General features: G+C 43.3%; 1 protein-coding gene across 3 annotated transcripts in view; it reads left to right on the forward strand.

The window, feature by feature from the left end:
- Positions 1-26611, forward strand: part of LOC144719995 (uncharacterized) — an 87083-nt gene that overhangs the window by 12397 nt on the left and 48075 nt on the right. For 2 of the 3 annotated variants that reach the window (XM_078596395.1, XM_078596397.1), the window contains exons 3-4: positions 10473-10557; positions 25311-25639. In XM_078596395.1, coding sequence (XP_078452521.1) covers positions 10473-10557; positions 25311-25639 — 414 coding nt within the window. Of the gene's footprint in view, positions 1-10472; positions 10558-18310; positions 18788-25310; positions 25640-26611 lie in introns of those variants that run through there. The other variant, XM_078596396.1, reaches the window with a different exon arrangement.

Genomic DNA, 26611 nt, shown 5'->3' on the forward strand with positions numbered 1-26611 from the left:
CCACACACAGGCTCCGACTATTGCCTGGTTACAGGCATAAATGAAATCCTCACAAAGAGCAAAGCTCTTCCTTCCTTCCATAGAGAGCCCTGTGGCAAGGACTCATGTCCCAGCGTCATAGCGTGGGGTCGGCACGTGCCTTGTTTGGCATCCTCGTGTTCACCCCTTTCGTTTAGCCCAGCCCCGTTCACCGACGACGTTTTGTCGCCACGGCAACGCTAGACAACGCGTAAACATCAGCCAAGAGCACCTTTGCTCAACGGGTTGCTACTTCATTGAAACATTTGTTGTTTTTGTGCGTTTGGCTCTTGTGTGTGCGTGCGAGCGACATCGCACCATGGTGCAAGCTCCATTGGCTAGGTGTGCGTTTGAGTTAATTGCGGCCTGAATGCAGCGTGGTTACATCACGTCTCCCTGCTCAAACATGGGCGGAGTAGTGGTCTCTCACCTTCATTGACAGTACAGCGGTTGAAATGTCACATTCCTCTGGCAGGGGTCAGTGTTGTCGTAGAAAAGCCACTTGATTCCACACAGTGGGACTCGACAATGGATCATCCGCTGGAAAGTTGGGCATTAATAACTAGATCAAAAACAAAAGTTCCTTTTGCTCTCACACTGGTATTCTAGAAGACCAATGGATGCACTGTGAGTGTTCGCACTTAAGAAACCAAGTAGGCTTGACTAGGAATTGCTGGGCCTCTGTGATGTTGAAGTGAGCATAATAACAGTGTGCATAAAGCTTTAGTTAGTATACATTTAGTTAATTTCATGGGATGGCGCTAATATTGGATTGTTCTTTGGTTCTTTTCGGTTAAGTCACGTCTAAAAATAAAATAATAAATCAAAATAAAACAACTTTTTTTTGTTTTATTTTGATTTATTATTTTATTTTTAGACGTGACTTAACCGAAAAGAACCAAAGAATAATTCCTGCAGTCACGAAAGCTCCCAAATTAAGATTGAATATTGGATTGCTGAATTTTTCAGTTGAAAGATTTTTTTGCGTAAAACTCTGCTTTTGATGGATAATAAAATAAGTAACACTTTTGTGTTTATATATTGCCACCCTCTGCCATAGGAATGTGGAGTTTCCACCACTGGCTTAGGGCTGCTAACAAAGTTCATACCCCCCCCCCACACACACACACGCTCGTGGTATCAAGGAGACAGAGTTATTATTTTATATGAGAAAAAAAATTGGCAACGTTATAAGCAACACATGCCTTCAGCCGTTTGGCACAAGATATTATTGGTGGTACGTGTCTGACCAATGGTGCAATTTTAGCCCTTAACTGTGTTGCACATATTCTGGGGTTGTTCCCTGAATGGCCTTTGTGCGTCTCGACACCTGTGCCAAACAGCGTCTGTTGCGCCAATTATCTCGTGTTAAGTGTGAGCGATTGTTTAATGCTGCACAGCCCTCCCTTGAGTTGTCTCCCGAGTTTTTCTCATTAAAGCATACTCTTACGTAATCCAATTTTTTTTAAAGTACTATTAACATGGTGTTGTTAGGTTAACAAGTAGGCTTTCCCAACAAATATCATCCATAATAGAGGTTTTTTTGGGTTAGGTCGCATAAATATTTACACGATCTAACCCCAAAAAAACCTCTATTGGATGATGTTGTTAATTTTGGTCACGAGTAATGAATGCGTTTATTGAGTGATGCTGTAATTAGACCATTCAACGGTTTGACTGTTGTGAGATGAAATCCCTGTTTGGGCTAGACACAATTCATCATCCCTTGAGTGTAGATAATATGATGACCACTTTGAGGGAATTCTTATGTGCCCTCTTTTTGGATTGAGTGGATCCCAGCATGGGAATGTGGAATTCTAACCACTGGCTCATTGCTGCTAATGCAGATGAGTGTTGCCCCATTATCGTTAAGCAAGGAGTATTTTTTAATTCTAAGATGTTTTCTCATTCCTTTGCCCTCATTATGTTTAATCTTATTATGCCTACACATTTCTGAGATAGATTGCCCCGCTTTGTAATATGCTGTTTAGACCGCTTATAACATTTCATTGTGAAGATCAACTTGAGTTGTACGCATTGCTATAATATGTCCATTCTTTATCCCAATCGAATACGTGTATCTGCATTATTGATCGTTACTTCATCGGTGTTTCTTAAAGAAATGCATTTTAGAAAATATTCATTCGTTGTAAAATCTGTAATGTGCACAAATCGAATCTGAACAGTCATTCAGAGGGGCTGAAAAATAAAATAAAGTGTCAGATTTTGACAGATGGTCGACACCGTTGTTTGAGTTTACGTTTATTTGAATTTGTTGCACGGATGGTTCCGTTTAACGAGTGGCCCAGCTATCTCACAAGGGAGATTCGTGGTGCGTGAGCACAGCAACCACAGAACAAAAACGTCAAAAGAAACCACTTAGTGCACATCCCTTCATCTCTCCCCACACCCCCCTTTATTCAGGCTGTTTGTCAGACCATCTGCTATCCAGTAATCTCTGCTGCTCGGCGTGCTTCGAGAACATTGCAACAACTAACAAACTGGGTGTTTAGTGGTCATAAACGAATTCGCGCACGAGCTAAAAACTGCACGGGCAAAAAAATGAAAAAAGTTATCTGTGACATAAACACACGCAATATCGAAAAAGACAGCGTAAACAATCCACAGCGAAAGAGGAGGGAGTGAATCCCAGACGACTGGTGCTGTGACAGAGAAGCAACGTTCACCTGGTCTGGTGACGAGAGAGAGTTTTGCGTGAAGTTGGTTTTCCCAGTCGCTGTAGCGACACTGCTGCCGTGGGCTACCATTGGGGAGAACCTACACATAGGTGCCTTGCGTGCCTTACCTTTTGTATGCCCTCTTCCTTTTATTTGTTTTTATTTATATAATGTGTTGGCGTGTCACGGGCACGCGCGTGAGTCCACATTCGTCCGTTTCCTAGCACAGCGGAATGCTAATGTGAAGGGCATCCGGAAAAGTGCATAAATAGAATAATGCATTAAATAGGAAGAAAGTGCATAGGCACTGTTGTACAAGAGGTGGAGTAGTGGCGTGGAAGTTATCGCATTGTGCCTTGAACCCAGCCACAGGACACATCAGTGGCAAGTTACATCCTTAACCTATCCTGGACTCTTCCCTTTACCGTCCCCAAACTGATCAGCATTGTGAAGTATGGTCAAACATCCCCCTTGCTACCAAATCAGTGTGGGAGGTCTTCATCCAGCAGTTGATCGACAAAGTGCTGTGAATGTTTTTGTATTATGTTACTCTGAAGTGGAATACTCTGATGTGGTTATTGGTCTTAAGATCGGGACGTTGGCAAGGTTGCCAGGTGGCTTTGGGAGCTAATATCATGTAAGTGCTACAACGACATCTCTGGGAACCTGAATTTGAACCTGGGTTTCAGCCACCCATCATTAGGCTGAGCTCCCATGTGTAGCAAATTGTTGGCCTGAGCCAAGTCACCAATGATTGCACGAAAATAAAGCAAGCGGCTGAAGTGAAGAGAAATGTGTTGAAGTATCACCATTGCTCGAACCAAAACAACCTTACTTAAAATTATATTTGTACGTCTCGAAATGCCGTATTTATGTTAAACATGATGACGCAGTGGTTAGAATGTTGGGCCGAGTTCTCCCCTGACTGGGATTTGACCTTGCGACCTGCTGACTGAGTTGAACGCTCTGAAACACAGTGCCACTTGGCAGGATCTTAACGGTGGCAATAGCCACACGTCATCTCTGAAACTATTTTGGAGGGTTGACCAGTATGTTTATACGTTCATGGCGAGATTGGTGATCCAGTGGGTGGCTTTAGGGGAGTAGCCTGGTGAGTATCTACATAGAATGCTGCCAGAAAACGGATCCGAAGCGACCAGTGTCCAGTCTATGTAGTCCATGGATTTAGAATGACACCACTGGCGTTTAACCAATAGCCTTCAATAAGTATTTCTTACAAAACCAACACATTGTGTTCTTGGTAGCTGTGCAAAAAAAAGCAAGAAGACTCATTCTTGTGATGAAGTTGATGGCTGGCCTTGCAGCCTCCTTATTGTGGTTGGGTAAAACCCTCTGGGCTGCGGCTGGACCAGACTACAGTATGCTCAAAATTTAATTGTTACGGTCACGTTTTTAATTGTTATTTATACATTAATTCAGGCCATACATGAACACATTATTGTCTTTAGAGGGATCTTATATATTTTACCTATTTATATCTGGACTTGGTGGCACACGAATTCAGAGATGGGGTCGGTGGATCACACGGAGACTGTCAAATACGTGATACCCCCAAATGGCAGGGAATTGAGTTGCCCATTTGATTGCAGTGTATCAAGTAGGCTGCTTGCCTTCCTGTACAGATACTTTTTTTTAGCGCAGTATCTCCTCATTTGCATGGGTTTCCTCTGGATACTCCACTTTCATCCCACGTGTTGTAATGCTTAACAAGGAATTGGCAAAACATACACCTAGCAGCACCCTCCTGAATACAAGTGTTGAGAAATCAGTGAGGCTTCCCTGGACAACTATAGGACTGGAATAGTATTACAATATCAGTGCTGGCTCGTGGTGCTGACACAAGCAGTTGATGTAGATTCCTGGCTGCCTTTGTTGGCATTGAACATGATCTCTGGACAGATAACTTTGTGTGGAGTGCTGATGGGTAGAGCCGCATAATAAGCCAGCGTCAGGGCAGGGTTCTTTAATTATGAAAGCGTTCAAGCTGTCCTTGCTAATAACTCTTGTTAACTGCACTCGACGCTGTCTTCCAACTCTCAATTGTGCGCGCATTCAATGGTTTAGACTTAAATGGCTGGTGGCAATTTTTTTGTGTTTACGTTTCCCCCCCCCTCCCCATCATCCATCTCATGGGAATCTATGGCATAGTGTTCGACACGGTCGGTGGGGTGCGTGTTCAAATCCCGATCGAGGATAGTCTCGGCCCATCATCGCTTCCGCGTCGATATATTTCAGTTCCACTTTGCTCACTGTCAAGGGTGATCGTGGCGTTGTGAGGCCTGGCCCTGCCATAGCCATGCGGTGATCGTGCCACTGAGACGGGGACTGCCCCATTGAGAGGAGCGCGAGCCCACGCTTGAATAAAACAGGGAAGCACAGTGTTTAAAATGCAAACCCCCACCGCCCACAGCATACACACGCACTCGCACAGAAACAATAAAACAGAGTGCAGTCCAGATGCCGTCATTGGTTGTCAGAGGGTTTAGTGACTACCTATTTTGCCCGTAGGTGTTTAGGCTTAGATTAATTGTTGCAGACCCTACGGGGCAAACTGGCACCGAGAGGCCCTTCCATTCCCACGATACACACCACACCTATTCCCCGAATACTCCGTTTAATGAGGGTTTTTTTAAAATAAGGAAGTCATCACACTGTATGGGAAGTTGCGTGGTCTGGCAGTCAGCTGCTGCTCATATCATGTAAGCTGTTGGCAAAGCTGAGGTGAAGGGCAGTGGAGCAGCTATGTTATTTTTTTCTATTAGAACATGACTCAGCTGCATAAGGTCTGCGGGTACTCGGTGTTTGACTTGGTAGCCCTGACAATTTTTAAGAACACTCTTCATGTTGTGTAATTGACTACAGCGACATACTTTCGTTATTATTATTTTTTGCATAAAGTACCGAAGGTACACTGTAAAAAACACAATTGCATTCGTTTGATATGGATTTTTAAATAACTACTTGCTGGGATTTTGTTTTATTTATTCTCACCGAGAGGAAAAAACAACAACATTCCAGGCGACTGGAATTCTTCGAGAAGATGTGGGGCATGCGACTTTCCGATTGTCAGTCAATTGGGCAAATACACTCACGTAAATAACCACACAGAACATTTTGTAGAAGACGGACCGTAAACCCGGATTGAAAATCCTGAATCGATGGCCCCTGTGCAAACTGTAGCCCGATTGACAGGTGATGTACACCAGGTGGCAGCGATGCGTGTCACAGAGCAAAACAAACTCGTGACAAATGAGACTCCCGTGCCTCTCAGCAACCTGACACCAGCCTGGCCGCTAGTGACGAGCACAAGTTTAATTGCGAGATGCCGGCATTAGTTTTCGCCTTTCATCGGCACGATTGCGTGTCTTGATGATCGAATGCATGCATATAGCGTTTTTTTACTTGGAACCTTTAGCCTTTGTTACATTACACATACCTGGTAGCCTGGTGCTGTGGATAGAGCGTGTAACTTGCAATCGGAAGCTTGGGAATTTTTCTTCTGGCAGCTATTCATTCCCCTCGGCTGACATAATGGCAAAACCACTTTCTGGGAATTGAAAATAAAGGTTGACTGGCTCCTGCCCTAATAATGTGGAATTTTCTCCACTGACTCATGGCCATAAATGGAGATGAGCAGAGCCCCGTGCGTATTTGACAAGGGAAACACAAGAGGTGTAAAGCAATAGCGGCTATGCAATTGCTCGGTACACACTGCTATTGTATCACGAGCTAACATTAAAAGGAGAGGAGTGCATCTGAGCAAAATCCCAAGGCACAGGCCCATCGTCTTACTGTCCCATGGACAATGCCATTGAAAGCTTCGTGTCTTAAGCGCTAAATTAGTTCCAATAAAGATTTAGTTTCGAGCATAGTCTGATCTGGGGTAGCTTTTGCACTGCTGTAGGGTTAGGTTCACAAATGGGTCCGGTTAACTGGCCTATTCCCTGACAGCAAGGTGTGAGTTGTGGAAAGGTTCTGAGTTGTCTGAGACGTGGTGGATTGTGCAAAGATTAAATGTGCCAGTGGCCAGAAGATAATGATGATGACAATCATCATAAACTTTGATCTTACCATTGCTAGACACAGGCCTGGCCGTCTCATCACCAACCGTCCCACGGGCTTGAAGTTCCAAAATCTTGTGCCTGCATGTGACATGTACTTACTAAACAATCAATGTTATTTCACCAATGTGTATTTGTTCTCGGATCAGTGTGTCCTCTTTCTCCGAGTATAATTCCCAACATGCATTTCTCCATGCCAATGTTTTAACTTTTCAGCTTTGGTTCCATTGTCTTTGTCATGTTCATATTGGAGATGTGTACGGCCATAGAAAGTAATGCACGCTGATTAAAGACCATCGTCATTTGGCAAATTGGCACGTCGCTTTTCATTATCAAATAAAATAAAACACTACAATCTTCTCTCCCTTGCCACTTTATTTCATCGCTTTCATCCCGGTGCATCAAAGCCTGCTTTTAGAGAATCCAGCCATCTGGCATTAGTTCTGCCAAATTATTTAAGCGGACTGCACCAACCTTACTAATCCAGGTAACATCACGCAATGGCATGAGGGATTATATCACGACGAACCACGTGAAAATACCGAACAATGAGGGTTAAATAATTAACCCCAAGCGATTATGGTCTTGAATAGAGTGTAAAGGCCATAGGGGTAGCATTGTGACTGGCACTTTGACCTTTTCGCTTGCAAGATGACCACATGACAATACAACATCGTGGTTAGGAATACAACCATACATTGTCAGGAAGAAGTTAAGCGTTAATGAGGTTATTGCTGTTGATCCATATTTGTTTCTGGGTGAGACCACGGATTGGCTATGAAAACCTATCTTTTTAAATGATTGGTGTTATTCTTACTTTTGTATGACTGAAATGAAAAGCCTGCACTCTTGAATAACACGCAACAAATCCAGCCAGGAAGCACTGCGGTGAAAGTGCTTGATTCCAAATCCGAAGGCTACAAGTTCAAATCATCGTAGAGGATCACTTAGGCTCATTATCTTTTCAGAGTCAATAAACAAATAACCAATTTGTAGGAAGTTTTTTTTTAGTCCTGTGAATATACCTGACCTCGTCATTGGAAAGTGGAACTTCCACCACTGTCTCAAGGCCACCACCAGTGATGAGCCCAGGCCAATGCTAATTTACGTTATTTGACTTTGTGAGTGAGCACCTATTTTGGCTGGTACGGGGTACAAGGGGGCAGTACAGTGAGCACCATGCTCAGCTGCCACTGTTTCCACAGTGCTCTTTCATATATGAACATATGTGTACAAGTACGTTCCACTGCTGGATGAGGTCCTCCGTACACCGTGCGTGACGTGGCTGTTATTCAGCCACGATGGCTGTTTCTATACTAGTTGGTAAGCTAAGGCTGAGTCTACCTGCATAAGGCCCACACTCTGTTCAGATACCGCTTGCAAACTAAACATGGGGTCAGGGGTGGAAGCCGTTGTTCTGGAATAGAAAACTACTGCTACAACGTCACTGTTCCCAACACACGTGCACATTGTTTAAAATGACAAGACACAAGGTGGCGCAATTTGCACTTAGGGCATCAATGCAAGCATAATGACACAATTCACTTTGTCCCTTCATTCGAGGGGGAGGGGTGTCTGGTCTTGGGAGTGGAAAAAGGAAGTGCATGCCATACGGGTTTGCTGTCCAATCGACATGAAGAACACATGACTCGCATTGCTAAAAGTAGGCCATTGTGTGCTTATTTAATTGCACAGCATTCCCTCATTAACGTTGAAACTGCCCTTTTTCACTTCCGAGATGATTAATGTGTGTATGTTGAACTTCTTTCCCACTGTACGTAGCCAACGATGCTTCGGGGAAGGACAACAAACCTAAACACAAAAAGCATTTGTGAAAAAATAAGTTTTCAATCTAGATTTAATTGTGCATAGCTCCAGTGGCTTCCTAATATCGGAAGGAAGAACTCACCAGGTGGCCGCAGAAGCGCATCTTAAAGCACATGGCGCAGTAACCGCCATTGTCCGATGGCTAGCTAAAAGCCGCTGCGAGGATGACTTGAGTTTGCGTGATGGTTTAGGCTCCTTGACGAAATCAGCAAGGTATTGTGGTTCATTTGTGGAAATTAATAAACAGTTAACGAGTGTGTTGTCACATGGTTACATGAAACAGCAAAGAAGTCTAAAGCTTTTTTTGTTTACATCAGGCAACCCCACTGAGCAAGACTTGGTGGGTATTATTGTCTACTGCAGACAAAAACTAGAGGGCCCAGACAGATAGGTTAGAAAACCACTTTCTGTACTGATTTCCACAGGCAATTTCTTTATTCCCGCAGCTTCGTGTTTCATGCAGATTCCATCTCGATTGACCAACCCCCCACCTCCGTATTACATGGTGTGTGCCACTTATATACACTCGTTAAGGCAGCACGTACAATGAATATCCTTGGAGGTGGTCGGAGGTGGCCAGGGATTAAAGCACAGAGCCGGCATCGCTGAGATCCTTGCTTGAATGTGGTTTTCAACCAACTGATTAGATCTGTGCGAGTAAATACTGCCACCATGTAGCCTATGCCTTAGGCATCCTAAATGCAGAGGAAGTGGGCTCTCGTGGGGATCAATACATATCAAAAGAAAAACAATGTTTAGCGAAATTCTCTTCGGATGTATTGCAACAACATATTTATGTCTGTGTCCCAAGAAATTGTATTGCTTTTACTCCTTTTGTAACTGTACAGCCTCTGCTCTGTGAATTCAAAATATCGGTTTGGCTGCCACGCGACAAGCTTTCAGTGGGATAGTGCGGCCCTTACTTTGTGAAGGATATAAAGGCCACGCAAAGTATATTTCAAAATTCTTGTGAAAATTCTCTTCCGCAGCTGTTCTGATACATGGGGCATGCATGGCTGCTCTTCGAGATATTCGAAATAGACCCTTGGTCTCATGAACTAATGCAGATAGCACACCTGGAATAAAGTTGGGGGGAAAGAAAAGACAAAATCATTGAATGTCATTTTATTACGTATTGTGATTTTGCTCAAGCGTGCCCATGGAACTTTCGAGATGTTGCGTGATACACATGACCTTACGAGCACAACTAAATAAAACCACACGAATATGAAACCAGCCTCAGGACAAACGGCAGACACATTTGACATCTGCCCAATGTTGTTGAACAGTAACGCCTGACAGAAAACTAGTGTGTTTTAAACATTATCTTGGAAACATGAATTCACGAGCCATCGGTGCTGCATGCATTGTTTACCTGTCTGTCTTCCACTTGAGTGTAGTTGTCAAAATGCATTTGTGGGAAATTAATGCTTGGCTTCTGTCCAACAACCTGATGTCAGCGAACTTGGTCATCATCTCGATTTAAAGCTTTCGTGACTGCAGGGATTCATCTTCTTGGTTCTTTCGGTAAAGTCACGTACAATGGAAACAATAAAAAGAATAAAATAAAACATAATAAAATAATTCTCACGACGTTTCGGCTACAACGCAAGCAGCCGTCTTAACTAATGCAGATAGTACACCTGGAATCACCTGAAGACGGCTGCTTGCGTTGTAGCCGAAACGTCGTGAGAATTATTTTATTATGTTTTATTTTATTGTTTTTATTGTTTCCATTCTACGTGACTTTACCGAAAGAACCAAGAAGATTGGTCATCATCTTGAAACCAGCCTTGCCCTCCTCCCACACTCCGTTCCTCTACCCTCGCGTCACGCTCCTCCGCTCGACCTCTCCCTGTGCCCTCAGGTGAACTTTGAAGCTTTCAAGAAAGGCTTCGTGTGGCTTTTGTCGGAGGGCCCTGCGCTGGCCGAGTGCTGCGAATCACAAACCGGTATGTCCTCTCCCCAAGCCTCTGGTTTGGCATTTTCAAACCTTAATTCAATGCTATTGCATTAAGCATTCCAACACACCTACCCGTGCCTAACCCACCCTGACACATCTCTTACCTTATAAGGGAACGCTGCTCACGATTATAAAGGTTTTTATGAGTCATTACAGTCATTATATTCTGTTAATGCTTCATTTGTTTTAATTGTGTATTTTAATGTATCTGCAGATACGTTTTCCATGAGCGATGGAAGCTGTGAACATAGTGGGAAGGAATTAATGTCAACAAAATAAAACGATGTTATTTACTGTGTTATTACATAGTTGTCGATTTTCCAGTTAATTAAAAATACACTTGTTTTTTTAAATACAGTAAATTAAATTGCGGTTGACACACGTATGTCTTTACATTCGATTGATCATAGGTCACAGCCCACTCCCATAGCTCAGCTATCCATGGCATATTTCCCACATTTGTGTACACTCTCCCACCCATTTACCCATTTGTGATGACACAGACTCGATCTTCGGAGCCATCGAAATATGAATCACTCTAGATGTGGTGAGAACTTAATTTCTAAGCAAATCAAATGCTAAGCCATTATTATAGACACTATATACTGAGAGTGGTATTGCAAAATAGGGTTGTCATTTGTTTGGAGTCTCAAATAATCTGATTTTTATCGAGGGAATTTTCTTTTAGTTCAACAGTTTGTGCAAATAATTGAAGTGCAAAACGAGAGCAGCTTTCACTGGTCACACGTCAAGGAAAAAAGGAACGTACTAGTATGTTCTCTCACTCATCTGCTGCAGGACATCACGTCACCATCACCTTGGAAAGTAATCCTGCACGTACATTTTCAGGGAAAAAAGATGCGACGGGATCGTGTGGTTAGCTCCCAAGTGATTCGTCCACTCATTTGTTAAGATTATTGAACATTTTACAGCTAATATATCTCCCGTTCTGCTACTTGCAAACAGATACAAAGTGTCTCTCTGCTCAAGTAAGCATGGGGCGGTGTGCACCTTCGTCGGTGCCACTTGTATAAAAAGTCACATTCTTATGTCGAATGACGAGTTTCCCAATAGAACAGCCCATTATAATTTCCCTCTGCTGCTGTATTGGTTTTTGTGCTTGTGCTGTACAGTCCTCGAATGTGTTTTTGGTTGATTCCTCGTGTTGTTCTGTATGATGTCCGACGTTTCACTCCATGTGCCGGGAGCAACTTCTGGAACTGAATGTGCAGTCCACTTCCTGAAGAAACTCCCAACACATGGAGCCAAACATCGGGCAATATGGCGAATAACTTAAATACATCACAGAGGATTATCATTTCCCACTGGTTACCTTTTTTTTTGGAGCTTCCTATGGTAACAAAACATTTTACCATGTAGGATTTCACGACCAAAATTATTCAGAATAAAGGTTTTTTTGGGCTAAATGGTAATTGTTGTGGGTTTACTCTCAAAGACACCGGTGTGCGGAAGTAGTCACTAATTGACACGTTTTGTTTACGTGAGAAACCTTATTAATTGGCTGTGTCGGGTTGTGGTAGGTTAATGACACATTCATATTTACGTGATCTAACCCCAAGACAACCTTTATTAGGAGCAAAAACCATGTGTCAGGTCGTAGCATGTCTTGAACACGACATTGCAACCTCTTTAAGATGACCTGTCAAGGTTCTGCATGTGCATTTATTTTCACTCTGCCTGTCTTCTGTTAAAGGTGGGCTTATCAACATCTTACCTATAAAAGTTACGTATTACAGGGCGTTCTTGGTACATCTATTGATAATTACTCCGAAACTATCAAACCACTGCATAATGTGAACCTGACTTTATTTTGGGGTGGGGCAGGATTTTAACCCTGGATATTAGGTGCTGTCATGCCCGTGGTCTCTGACATGTCATACCCATGTTCCTTGGCACAGACATAAGAGCACCTCATTCGCTTTTGTACTCACCATACCCATAATATGGCTCACCGCTCTGACTCGTATTCCTCCGAACGCAAGGGGAGGGGGGCAGGGGGGGAGCGGAGGAATCGGGAAACGTGGAAAAAAAGTCACGGCGATCAATCATGGCTCTATTTTTTACAATCCTTTAACTTGGGTATGCGCAGGAGGGGTAGGTCAAGAATGAAAATCCACGCTGTTATTTCGATGTTAAGTCAATTGGCTGCACCTGTTGTTACATGGAATGTGTATAACCTGTGTAATTTTAGCCCATGTCCCTTATTGACAGCTAACGTAAGGCACTGAGAAGGAAGATATTACTTTCAACTGCTATTGAACATCCTTAGTGCTGCACTGTAATAGAAGACAAAGTGTAGGTGACAACCAAAATTTATGTGAAGAGAGAGAGCAATGTGTGTGTGTTTGGAAGCAAAGGTTATAAAAAGACCAAGCAATTTGCCCTGAAACAAATTGTACAAATATTTTTCTAAATTCCATTTGGCGGCAGCAACACGTTTCTTTTCATTGATTTTTGAAATGACTGCTTGTTTTCCAACAACAAATACATTCGGAATTTGCTTGATGCATCGGGTGTTTGACCAGATTACATTGGCTGGTTATGGGTTTCATGTTACCATCGCCAATGCTGCGTTCAATCGGTTATAGTTTTGCAGTTGAGACAGCCTTGTTTATACACTCGTAGCAGCGGGCTGCATCACACGATCAGCATTTGATTGGTAACCCAAAGGCATCAAAGCTGCACTCCAATGATTAATGTTCTTATTTTTATTGTGATATTTATTCCCTCAACCTGACCGTAACTACAGCAAGTGACTGCTCAAGCACTGCAATCGGTTAAAAATCATAGCCATGGGTAAGACCAAATCTGAGGCAATTATATACATATATTTTTTATTGCGAATTAGAAACGGTTCAATAAAGTATGAGGAAGAATGTATGGCAGAAACACCTGTCGTAACAACTCCCGAGGAGATTTCGTGAAACATCATCGAGTTCCGTCGGTTACAAAGAGTATTTGCCTTCCTTTCCGTGGCCGTATCTTCTCCTCTTGGTAAGAGCTGAGCCGCTCAAGAGTAATGAGCTGGCATTAATTCTAGATTTGAAGTTTTCGTGACTGCAAGGATTCATACTCTTTGGTTTTTTCGGTAAAGTCACGTAGGTAAAAATTCTAAATGAATTAAATCACGACGTTTCGGGTGCAACACACGCTAAGTTGTCCCCACCTGAAGAAGGATGCTTGTGTTGCACCCGAAACGTCGTGATTTAATTTATAAAAAAAAATTACCTACGTGACTTTACCGAAAAAAACAAAAAGTATTGAGCTGGCATGTCTCGGTTTTTTTTTATTATTCCCATGGTTGGGTGATCATTCTCTCAGGAGGAAAAAAACACTGTTGACTTTCTGCTGAGCGAATGGTCTTAATGTATCTGCGCGTTTGCCTTCGCCGGCCCTTATGCAGTGAAGAATGTGCCCAGCTTGTGTGTGCGCTGCCTGAGCACATAAATCAAAGGACCAAAGTTTTTCGAAATTTTTATTGTTTTTGCAGTACTATCATCCCTCAGGGTACAAACATACATCACCCGGCAAATAATGCTCTGGCTCTGATTATTCACCAGCTTCAGGTGTACAAAAGTGTATATATCACAAAAGCGATTGCAACATCGGCTGGAATGAAGATGTTAGGGACCCATTATTTTCATAATTACACGGCAAACTATGGCGTTGTGTGCAGGTAGTACTGATTAAATACGAAATTTTAAACAAACTCGCGTAAACAAAGCTGCGACGTAACACTCCCAGTGAGGCTACAGTCTATCCACTCCAGTCTGTTTTGCAAAGTTTCCTCAGAAAGGCAGCAGGGAACAGATACATTTGTCTTCTTGGTTCTTTCGGTAAAGTCACGTAGAAGGGAAGTAATAAAATAATAAAAATAAAACATAATAAAACAATTCTCACGACGTTTCGGCCACAACGCAAGCAGCCATCCTCAGGCGAAGAATGAAACACCCCAAGCTTGGAGCGTATATTTAAGCTGGGTTAGAGGGGGGGGAGGTGGGAAGAAGAGCGCCTAAACAAAATAATTTGCATATCAAGAGGAATTCAGCATATGGAAAATGCTGAATTCCTCTTGATATGCAAATTATTTTGTTTAGGCGCTCTTCTTCCCACCTCCCCCCCCTCTAACCCAGCTTAAATATACGCTCCAAGCTTGGGGTGTTTCATTCTTCGCCTGAGGATGGCTGCTTGCGTTGTGGCCGAAACGTCGTGAGAATTGTTTTATTATGTTTTATTTTTATTATTTTATTACTTCCCTTCTACGTGACTTTACCGAAAGAACCAAGAAGATGAATCCCTGCAGTCACGAAAGCTTTAAATCGAAAGATACATTTGTCGTTTGTTCAGGATTTTCTTATTTAGAAACATAAGATGCAAACTGTGGTTAGATATAAACATCAGAAAATTTTCTCGTCGTTAAAAATGAATTTAGATTTTTTTTTATTGTCTGCGCGACATTCTGCACATCTCCTGCATAAAGAATGGATTCATATCTGTTGCCATAAGGGCAATGCCTTCTTGCCTTCGAAAAGCTCTGATCACGACAAAAAACTATTCCGTTTCTTTGCCTTGCACTGCTAAAAGCAATCTGCCAGTTGGGGGGTGACCTTTCATATTTCACTTGCAGGATTGCCAAGAGTATCTGACAGTTGCCAAATATATCAATTAATTTGTTGTTGACCAGTCTCTGAATAAAAAATATGTTATTTTAAGATTTTCTTTATCTGCTTATGTGTATGTGTATTTAGCCGAGTGGTGATTTGTAGGACTTGACTCACAATTTGGTGGGCTTCGATTTCAAATCACAAGTTGTGGATTGACCGGGCCCATCATTCCTCAAGTCCACGCTGATTGTAATCAGAATATATTGGCCTCATTTGCAGAAATGTGTAATTTATATCACTGAATCAAGGGCCAATGATAGAGGTGAGTCGCTCAGCGTTGAAATTCAACTCGTATTTTTTGGTGGACATGTCTGCAGCATTCCCTCTTCTTGGTGACAAAAGGCAATGATAAAATAGCCACTTTTTGTATATTTACATTTAAAATAAATGCGTGTGTGCCTCTCGCACAACCAAAATAGTAAATAATACATTTAAATCTTGACTTAAAGCTTTCGTGACTGCAGGAATTCATATTCTTTGGGTCTTTCGGTAAAGCCACGTAGATAGACCAAATAATAAAAGATAATATATTCTCAGCAGCTCTCCCGCGATATTTCTCACCTGATGACGATTGCTTGTGTTGCGATCGAAACTTCGTGATAGTTTTTAAAATATGTTTTATTTGATCTATCTACGTGGCTTTACCGATATACCCAAAGCATATGAATACGTTTAAAACATATCTATAATTTTGACACGTAGGCTTTCGTGACAAATATTATGAATACATATATATTTACACCCCTTTTTCAAATACTGCACAAAGGCGTCCTCCCCCTCTGTTTTGGTTGTTGCGGGCATTCTAACGCTCGTAAGTTTGGATTGCAAAGGTGGGTGGGTGCGACTCCAGACCAGTTCACAACTCACCACTGATGTTAGCCAGGGCCAGGAGTCAAACTCGGATAACCAGATTCACTGCGCAGTGCACTAATTGCTGCACTGCTGCTCCACCCCAGTACAGTGTGTATATATATACACTTATATAGTATTTGATTTCTTGCATTCTTCCTTGGTACGACCGTTTTTGTTTTTACATTGACATTTTCTATCACCTTTTTTCCCCCATCATTAATACTTCTGTAATTAACTTCACATTTCCCTTGAAAACAGAAACCACCCAATACCCAGCATTGGCCAGAGCTCATTTGTATTTGCCGACACAGAGAAAGTAATCAAATTCTGTAAATGATGAGTAAGACACAATCATAACATAAACATTCTCAGTTCTTCACAAAGGCTGTGAGTGCTGTTCGCGCACATTTCTGCGTGCTGTTTGAAACATGCAGAACAAGTTTTAAAAGTGACAAATTATGGCAATGAGTCCTTTATCTTCCAAATACCAGGATGACCAGTGTCGTACAGACCGCTTGTGGATGTTGGGTTAAACAAGCTTTGGGAAAGTCACTTACATCGTGTTCCTGCGAGCGTTCGCTCTTTCTCATCGCATTGCATTGGATTCTCTTTGGGTTGGAGGGTTCTAAGATGTTTTTCTGAAAAGTATCGATTATCTTTGGACGTCACTCGGCGTGATGGCCGATGTTATGTCTCTCCCATCTTGTTATTGCCTCCAAACACATTGACCTATTTCCTACAAGCCTGCTCAAGTTACAAAAGCGAATGAGGTGCTCAAAGGCTCGCATGTACAACCTTTTGACGTCAATACGTACTCGTATGTTGTATGTTTGCCTATGACCAAACTACCCAGAATGCACCTGATCTCATCAGAATCTTAGAAACTAAGAGATTTGAGCCTGGAGAGTGCTAGGATGGGTGATCACCAGGCATGCCAGGCTGTCATAGGTGTCTGTGAGGATGTGTGGTATTCAACGCAGTGCGGGGCAGCCATATCCATTGTTGTACTGTAATTCTATGCTGACACGTCCATGCTACCCACCTTCACCAATCCGCAATTGAGCAGCGTGGTCAAGTATGGTGAAATAAACCTGCATGACCCGCACAGCACAGGAAGCTTTTCGTCCAGCAATGTGCATACGGTGTTTCTCTTGTACATTGTATATGGTAGTACTGTAGTAATAATCGTGAGAAGCCACACGTTTAAAGCAATGCAGATGTGATATCAAACGGCGGTAAGTGTTTCACTTTGAAACAAAGTGACGTTTGCCGGAATTGTCAAACGGCTGTAACGTCGGGTTTTTTTTGGGGGGGTCATGTTGCTGTTTGTCTACTTGGTCATCGTGTTGTTTGTTTCATCTATAATTGTAATCCCCGTCGGCTCTGGTTACGAGAGTACCTGCATGTCTCTGGGTGTGGCCCCCCAGCGGAGCGAGACAAGTCGTTTGGCTGCGTGTGTGTGTGCGCGAGCCTTTCATGCCAGAGCACATAGTTGTCACCGACCGGGACACAACAATTGATCGGTGGCATTTTTTTTTACTCCAAAATATTTTGCAATAAGTCACTCACAAATTAGAAGCCTGAAATTTCAAATCTCGGTTTGTGGGGTGGACTTTGCGTACCATCTTTATATAGTGTCTCATGTAACGAGTACCAATTTGATGATGCTGCATTTGCAGTGGCGTACGAGCACAATTACACACAACACTCGATGTATTTGTCAATACTACCTAAATAGGAAAATATCTATCAACATTTTGGGCAATGGTCCTTCTTGATAGCACAAATCTGTATATATATATGTACATATAAAGATGAACTGCTGCTATATAAATGTGGAATTTCCACCACCGCTTCATGGTCACCAACAGAGATGATCACCACGCATTAATTTGAGCTTGGAGACACTTGAGCTTTGACTGTCAAAGAAGGCAATATCTCCACGAGCTTTCACCTAAGTGTTATCAATCATATGAGTTTTAAAACAACACAAGCATTGAAGTCAAGGGAATTAAAAAACAACCGCCCCCCCCCCCCCCGTTTTTTATTGGCATCCACATAGACACGGGTGCCAATTCCAAAAAATCTCGCCGCGCGAAACGGGCCAAAAAAAAACAATTTTCTTTCCGATCTGTGGCTGCGCCCGTGGCCCTGGAGACCGCCACTAAATCTCCGAGCGTCGGCGGCTGGGAGCGGCCACGTTCGCCCGCGGCAAGGAGCATCCCCACGTCACGCCGTGCCTTCGTGCATTGCCAACGCCGCCCCGTAACTGACACCTCCACAACACGGCTCTCGTGTTCCGCGCGCAGGTGCTGCTGCTGCTGCCACCGCCACTGCGGTAGCGGCATGTGGGCTTTTGTTTCGTCCTTTTTTGTTCGGGTGCGTTTAAATTATCCGCTGTCACGCCAGTAACGAGTCGTAAAAGCAATATAGAGTGCGCTTTTTTTTCAAAACTTTTTTTTTTATTCATTCGGCGATGTGCATGCTGTTAATGCCGGTATAAATATACAGCCTGTGTGTACACCATGCATAAGGCATTTCTGAAATTAGTGGGAGAATGGATGGAGGGAGGGGACGTGGGTCTCGTGTTTGGGGACACGGAGCTAAGGAGCGATCCAATTACGCAAGTCAGCGCGGAGCGAGGAAGAGATGACTCTGCGGGGGAGCCGGTAACGCTGCCAGGTAAAGTTGCTGCGCGCATCTTAATACTCTGATCGGTGTAAATGTGATACGCAGCAGGGAGGCGGCGGGTAATGCATGAAAGGCCATAAAATCTGCTCCGTCACGCTTTCCACCTCGGTGCACTCTGGCCCATGAATGTCATTCCATTAATTAGTAGGCATGAATACATGTTTGTGTACGGTATATGAATATAATTTGAATAAAAATAACTTAATTATAACCAGATCGGTGATGCTGTGGCAGCACGATCAACTCACAATTGGTTACTTTGCCAAATCACATGATCAACAAAGTAACCGATAGAAAGCATACCAATTGTTGGCAAGTCAACAATGATATTGCCGTGCCTGAATAACCACCTACCATAGTAATGTGGAACTTCCAACACTAACTCGCAGCCTCTGTTTGTTATGCATACTGCCCATCGCCTCTTTGAGCAGGAAGACATTTGGAGCTTCTGCGTGTGTGTACCAGTTATGGAGGGATACACAGAGTCGCCAGGCTCGGTGAGGGCTTTCCTGGGTAACAAGCATATCATTAAAAAAAGGAGAAAAAACTGAATGAATACTGCCGGTAATAATCTTTATGAAGATGTGAATTTTAGAGACAGGTGAGATTGCACTGAGACAGCACGGTCTCTATTAAAAGAGAGAATGAGACATTAAACAGAAGGCTGGCAGGGATTTCACACTCAGATTGCAGGACCAGTGTCTCCATCGGCCTTATATTGACTTACCATGAAGTAGTACTTTTTTATGAACCCAGAGGGATTATGGGCCAAGTCAACTCTCAACCGGAATCTGAACTTGCAACTTTCCACACCAATGACCGACCAGCACCCTATTAGATGTTTATCTGCAGCCATTTGTCAATCCACGACTGGATGAATCGAACTTAGGTTGACTGAATTTGAAGACTTTTGTAGTAACAGCTCTGCCACAGTTATACTTGTTTGGCTGTGTCAATTGTAAATGACAACCTTTCTCTTTTGAGGCCAGATTAAAACATAAAATATCTTGCGGATGTTAAAGCCAACAATACATGGCGGTATACCACATTAATGAAGATTGATTAATTTGTGGCTTGTGGATATGTTGATGACTGGTAGTGTCTCCGTAATGGTGTTGTAATTGGTTACAAACTGCGGCTGTGGCTCACGATTCTTTGAGCAGCGTGGAGTTAAGCCAAAAATGACACAGCCCAATGTAACCGCCATCGCTGTGCAAGACCTCATGGCGTTGTAATTTGTTTCCAAATGTGGCTGTGTCTGCTGTATACAAGGAGGGTCCTTTTGTAGATCACGAGACCTTGGGAGAAGAGGTGTTGTGATAAGGGAAAGGGGAGAAATGTGTTATTGGTGTGTAAAATAATTGGGAGGGTCGCGTAAGAAAGTGCATTACAGAATGGGTGAGAATGAACATTTATTTATATTTAAAATTCAGAGGTAGATGAGATGACCTAAGGCTTTAGCCTCGATTAGAATTTGAGGCGTCTGCTATAAGCCCGGATGATTAAAATACAGTGCTAACAATGTGTGTATATAAATTATTACAAAATACAGTACACGATTTACATTTAATCCAAACGGCTTTTTTTACCCACTTTCTCTGCACTTCGATTCGTGATAACTGTTTCAATACCTGGGTAAGAATAGTTATCAGGTGTAGTAATTACTGGTATACGTTGCAGATTATGTAGAGATAATGAACACTTTCAATATCGTATATCCACTGCTGGACGAAGGCCCTGCCATGCTAGGCCAGTGATAGGGGTTGTTTGACTATACTTCCCAAACTGAGTGTTGGTGATAGGTGATGCTGCGGGCCGATAAAAATATTACTCGCTGTTCATGTCATCAGTTGATGAGAATCAACCTCGGGTTACCATGTTCACAGCACATCATACTAATCACTGCACCACCACTCCAACTAAGTTGCAGGTCATTTTTAAAAGGTTGGGACTCTAGGCTATGACATTGCCACGCTGCGGAATGTTTTTGTGAACGATGTCACGAGAACTTGAGGTCCAACTGTAATATATCAAAAGGAATAAATTAACCTTATGGGTGGACCCTGGGGTTCCATAAGCCCCCGGCTCTCGCATAAACTGCGTTGCGGCGTCATTGTATGTCTGTTGAAGGCTAACGATACGGCAATCGATTCCTCACGACGAGTTCTACACGATGCGCCAATCAAAGTTTCAAAGTTTGGTTTCTTCTGCGCATTCGTCCTCGCTGCGCTTAGACGACACGACAACAGAATGATCCGCGCCAGGTGGGCCGCGGCGTTTATGTGCGCGGTGGGACAGAGTCCCCAAAACGAAATTACCGTAATTACGATTTTGAATGCATTAACCACAATGCTTGACCACAAGCATTGTGGTTAATGCAGACATGATTCCTTGTAAAAGGTTTCAGTTTGGTGTTTTCACATCTTAACACCTGCTTGTTGCCAGAGAAAAGGGGAAACCCTATTCTCATGTATTATTAGTAGCAGTTTGGACTGTGCAGTTCAACCGATGGAGATGCTCACAACAGAGATGTTGGCGAACATCTGGGACTCTCTCAAACATCGATACCACGCGCGTAATGTCACCAATTTTTCGTTCAATATTTTGTTCTCTTTCAGACAGTGTTAATGATGAACGTGAGCTTTTGCACACAATGTGTGTCGCCAACGCCATGGTGCACATGGGGAGGTTTTCAGGGATGAAACTCGTGTCATCAAATCTTCATACTGTCAGACGTGTGCACTGTACGCGTATAGTTTTAACAATCTCAAAATGTGGCTCCGTGAAAATATATGATAATTTTACGTGCGTCCTGTAAATTTATCTCTAATTGGTTCATCTAGAACGCCATCCCAAGACACGGCAAGCCAATTCTATGGTCCAAAGTGTCGTTGCACGGGTCAGCGGTACAACAATAGACCCGACAGCCTGGGTGATAAGAGGCCTGTATTTGTTCTTTAACAATTGGCTACACTTGCAGCCGGCTTTATTGTTCGTCCCACCTTCCCCCTTAGTAGTTCGACGTACGTCTATCACGCGGTTTAAAAAAAAAAACTAAATTGCCAATAACCACGGTCAGTGCAGCCACATCACGGTGATGCTGCACTGCAGGTGCGAATTGAATTGTGGACCGCGCACAAACTGGCTCGCCCTGTTGCCCTTAATAGGGCCATCCACTGTCACGATTACCACCACCAGAGCGTGCACGTACTTCAGCAACACGCGTGTATGATGACAACACACCCACGCGTGCTATTGTTTTGTGAGTTCACGGCAAGCATGCCTCCTATTGTTGCCGTAACGGTGTCAGATGTACGAGTGCATTTCTATCGGCGGCGTTTAAGAACGGCATCGGTAATATGCTCTCGGAGACCTTGTTCAACAGATTTTCAACCACCATGGGAGACCGTTGATGTTCGTTGGGTGTTTTTATGTTTACAGAAATACCAATACCGTCATTTTGAACAGACAGGTTTTGTTTTTGTTGACAGCGGCAAACCTGTTTTCAGGCGTGACGATGCGGATTAGTACACCTGGTTCACACCCCTGATACATTCCGTCACCGAGTCTTTAACGTTAACTTTTGAGCAGATGGCGTACTTTGATTAACACAGCAGAAATCACTGGGTTTCCTTCGTGTTATAAGAAATGTACCATTGACACCTTACAACTTGGCTAGATAGTGAGCGAACCATTGTGATCTCCGACTATATGATACCATCGGATGTAAAATATGATGACGGAGACTGTAAGCTGAGATTCTGCTCCGACTTAAGGCTGTTTTTAATTCACTATATGCATATAGGCACAAAGGTGGATTCTATTCGATATTGGTGAATATATAGCAATGTTTGATCTATCTACATCATGAGGCCTCCTTTGCCAGTACCAAAATATAATAATAGGGGTTTCCCCTTTTTTCTGGCAAAAAAACTGAAACCTTTCTACAAACATGATGTTTACATTAACCGCAATACCTGTGGTCAGAATGCAAACAAAAAACACTGATAATGTATGCATTGTCCTTAAAATTGATTGTCTCTGGTGTGGACCAATCAATTTCAAGGACAATGCATTCATTATCAGACTGGTGGAACCTTTAAATCCAGGACCCTCATGAAACACATCTTGAGACACATTGAAGCATTCTTGGATACATAACTATTATTTTATTATTGTTGTTGTTATGTTTTGACTCAAAAGTGGAGTACGACCGACGATTGCCCCCATGTTTATTTTTGGACGGTTTATTTTGTCTGCCACTTGTGACCGGGACTGAGACCGCAACATTCGTTGCACATGAGTTCCGTTTGACCACAAGAAGGCGAAGGTGATTTGTGTTCACACTGAGCCTGGAGCTGGTGAAAATACAAAATGCTGCGTTAGCACCCTTGCAAAAGCATCATCTCTGTGAGCCACTGAGCCACCGCTCTCTTGCGCCCTGTTGCTGTTGGTGACGGTCGCTTCGCTGGTTCCTCGAGAGTGTGGGAGCAGGAGTGGAAAGGCGAATTGGTGAGGTGTGTGAATTATTGCGGTTGAAAATTAAGAGGTGATCGTTGAAAGATTATATTTGAAAAAAAAATTGTTGTCAAATCGCTCCATGTCGTTCACACGTTAGTGCTGAGTTGCCAATGCTGAGAACCTGAGTTGAAATCCAGGCAGTCTCCAGCGATTAAACTAAAGTGTAGCGTGAGGGTTCTCAAGCATAGCAAGTTGGCAGCTGAAGGCCAGCCGCGAATGACTGCGCAAAAAAAGCATCACACGAAATTTGTTTTTTGCACTTCATCCGGCTAAATTCCAGCAGTGAGAATGAAAAATATAATTTTGACTCATGCGACAAACATTATTCACGTATGTAGAAAGTGTTGTCTTTTACTGTGCTGACCATGGGTCATTTGAAGGGATCTCAGAGGTAGCTCTATGATATCCGCTTACCTCGGCCATTCTCTAACACGAAGTGCTGCATTGCTCTGCAAGAGATTTGAACGTTAACTTCGTCTCGTGATAAGATACCAGATCACACACTGGGAGTCAAATTGGGGAAAAAAATGATAAACGGTAAAAAGATACATTGTCATAAAAAAGTCACCTTGCTCAAATGAGCAGTGGGGTGCTTCTGCTGTGGGTCCTGAGTCAGCAAGTGGTGTAAATTACACATTTCTTTGGCAGGCCAGCTTCTCCATAGGACCATCACATTGATTTCCTACAAAGTGGGCTTCATGTTATCGACTCATAATGGGTGATAGGGCTGAGTTGACCCCCATTTAGGATTTGAATTTGCAATCTTTTGATTATGAGTTAAGAGCTGGAACAACAGTGCCACGTCTCTGTATAATTCGAAATTACAACAAAAGAATAAAAACTCGCCTCTGTAACCATAATTGCCAAGTTTTCTCCCTGAAAGAGAGTGATTTTATAAAAGAAATAACACTATTTTATTATTTAATACATTCCCACACAGCAAAAACAATATTGCCATTGAATAAGCCTGATAATGTAAACTATTAGAAACTAAACTATTTTATTTACGAGGGTTAAGCCCACAGTTATTAGCTATTTTTCAAAAACGACCTGTCCACAAATGATAGCTCAATAAAGTGGCTTATCATGTGGAAATGTATAGCAGCCAAATACTCTAAACACATGTTTCTAAATGTAGAGGGAAAAACCGGAGGACCTGGAGAAAAATACACATGACCACGGTGAGAGAGACATAAACATTCCAAATTTACAGCAGGCGTCGGGGTCGGGATCGAACCCATGAACCTCCTGCATACCAGGTGAGGGAAGTAACATCTCGCCACCGGGCGGCTCCCAACCTCGACAATCTCAGGAAAACCCCGGGTGACCTTACCTTGTTTGTGGTGTGTTTATCGCCCGAATGTACTGCCATAAAGTGGCCGGGTGTGTCGAAGTGTTGTCATGTTCGTTACCCCGGCCGACTTTGACCTGTTGTACTCGGGCGTCCTCGTCATCTGGTCCAATGGGTTTTATTGACTTGTAGGTCTATAAACTGCAAATGCCATCGCTTGCGGAATGTGTCGTGCCAAGTACTCCTTGATTCATCTCCTTTGGCCGCCATAAATACCAGAGTAAATGCGTCTTTTATTTGTGACTTTGATTGCGTAAGGGCTTATCCTAATTACATTAGAGGGATCCGCTCTGTCAGTTCACACTGACAGACCCATACCTGGCACAGCGTCATGAAAATCCTTGAAATGTACAAAGTGCCGTAATATGGCAGTGGAGTTGATAACTAGTTACAGACAATTTTTTGTTTAGCGATCTTCCATCATGTTTACTTTTGATGCACAATTTTCAGTGGAGGTTTCGGCGCTCAACCTCGGCACTTTGAACCGTTGACTTCGTTTAAAAAAACAATCAAGCGAAGCACCATCGCAAGGCTTGTTCCTAAGCTCAAACAAGCGTCGTCGGCGCTCCCGTTTAAAGGCGGCCACCTACGAGCTGTTACACAAATCGGTAACAACATTCCCCTTCCCTCGTTTCCTACCAGACGGAGAGCTCGACGCGACAACGCCTTCGCAGGACGATGGCCTCACTGCGGACCAGGTGGACGAGAGCGGAGTCTCTTCCCTGCGCACCGACCAGGACGAGGCAGAGGAGCGCAGTGAGGTGGAGCCCAAGCTGGTGCGCGGGGGGAAACGCTACGGTCGGCGCTCCCGGCCGGAGAATTCGCTGTCTGAGCAGTGGAATGGGGACGGGGCCTCCCTGGGTCACGGGGACGGAGGGTCGGCGGGCAATGGCGACGAAGCGGATGGCAGCAGTGGAGGGAGCGATCCCACCGGCGATCCCTTCTCGCCCATCTTGCACAACGGTCGGCCGGTACGCTGTGCCACTACGTTGCTTACACGGAGCATACCGCGGTCGGTACTAAAAAAGTGTGTGGTTAAACTGCGTCTTGCTTTGATACATTCCATGTTTTCATAGTTCCAATGAAAACAATTATTAATCGTATTACCTTTGGGGCTGGTAGGCACTGTGGTTAGAGTGCTCAACACAGTTGGCAAGTAGTGAGTTAAAATCTCAGTTTGTGGACGACGGCTACTGTGGTTATCCTGTGGGCTGGCTGGCTCCCATCATCAGAATGTAGAATTCCCGTGAGTGGTGCAGGACCACCAACAAATGGGAGCGATAACCTACTTTAATGTTTTGCCACCCACAGTAATGATTTTCATTTATTCCGATCCTTTAAAGAAAGGAAAGCTGCCTGTCTTTGGATTGATGCAAGAACAACATCACGAGTCTATATCTTTCAAGGGTACGTCTTACCCAACGTATTAACCTATACCTATTTTAGGAATATGTGCTCTAAGCTGGTCTTGACCAAAAATAAATTTTCTTCAGAAATTGATCATTGGACTGAATTACATTAGATTTATGTACCTGTTGTTTGGTTGAATGGGTACCCAGGAATCAAACCCAGTTGTACACAATCCTGGCTCACTAATTTGCCATGGGACCATTATCCTACCTGGTGACCTGCAATGCACTTAATATTTTGTGAAAAATGAAATAACTTGTCCTCACGACATTATGCATACAATACACGCAAGTCGTTTTAAGTAATGTCTTTGTCTTATACGTATTCATCACCAAAACCTTGCGATTGCTCTGGCCAGCACCGCACGCAACATTTCCCCAGGGCCCCCGTGGGAAATACGTTTCACTCTTGAGCCGTGTGCCCATGAAGCGTTCGTTTAATAAAGGTTTCACTCTTCCAGACCAACCTCGGCCTTTTGATCGGCCCGGTTTCCGCCCAGCCCCGCGCAAGCTGTGTGCATCGCTGCCATGGAC

This window comes from Lampetra planeri, chromosome 7 (genome assembly GCF_965212315.1).
Source record: "Lampetra planeri chromosome 7, kcLamPlan1.2.h2, whole genome shotgun sequence".
Classification (NCBI taxonomy): Eukaryota; Metazoa; Chordata; class Hyperoartia; order Petromyzontiformes; family Petromyzontidae; genus Lampetra; species Lampetra planeri.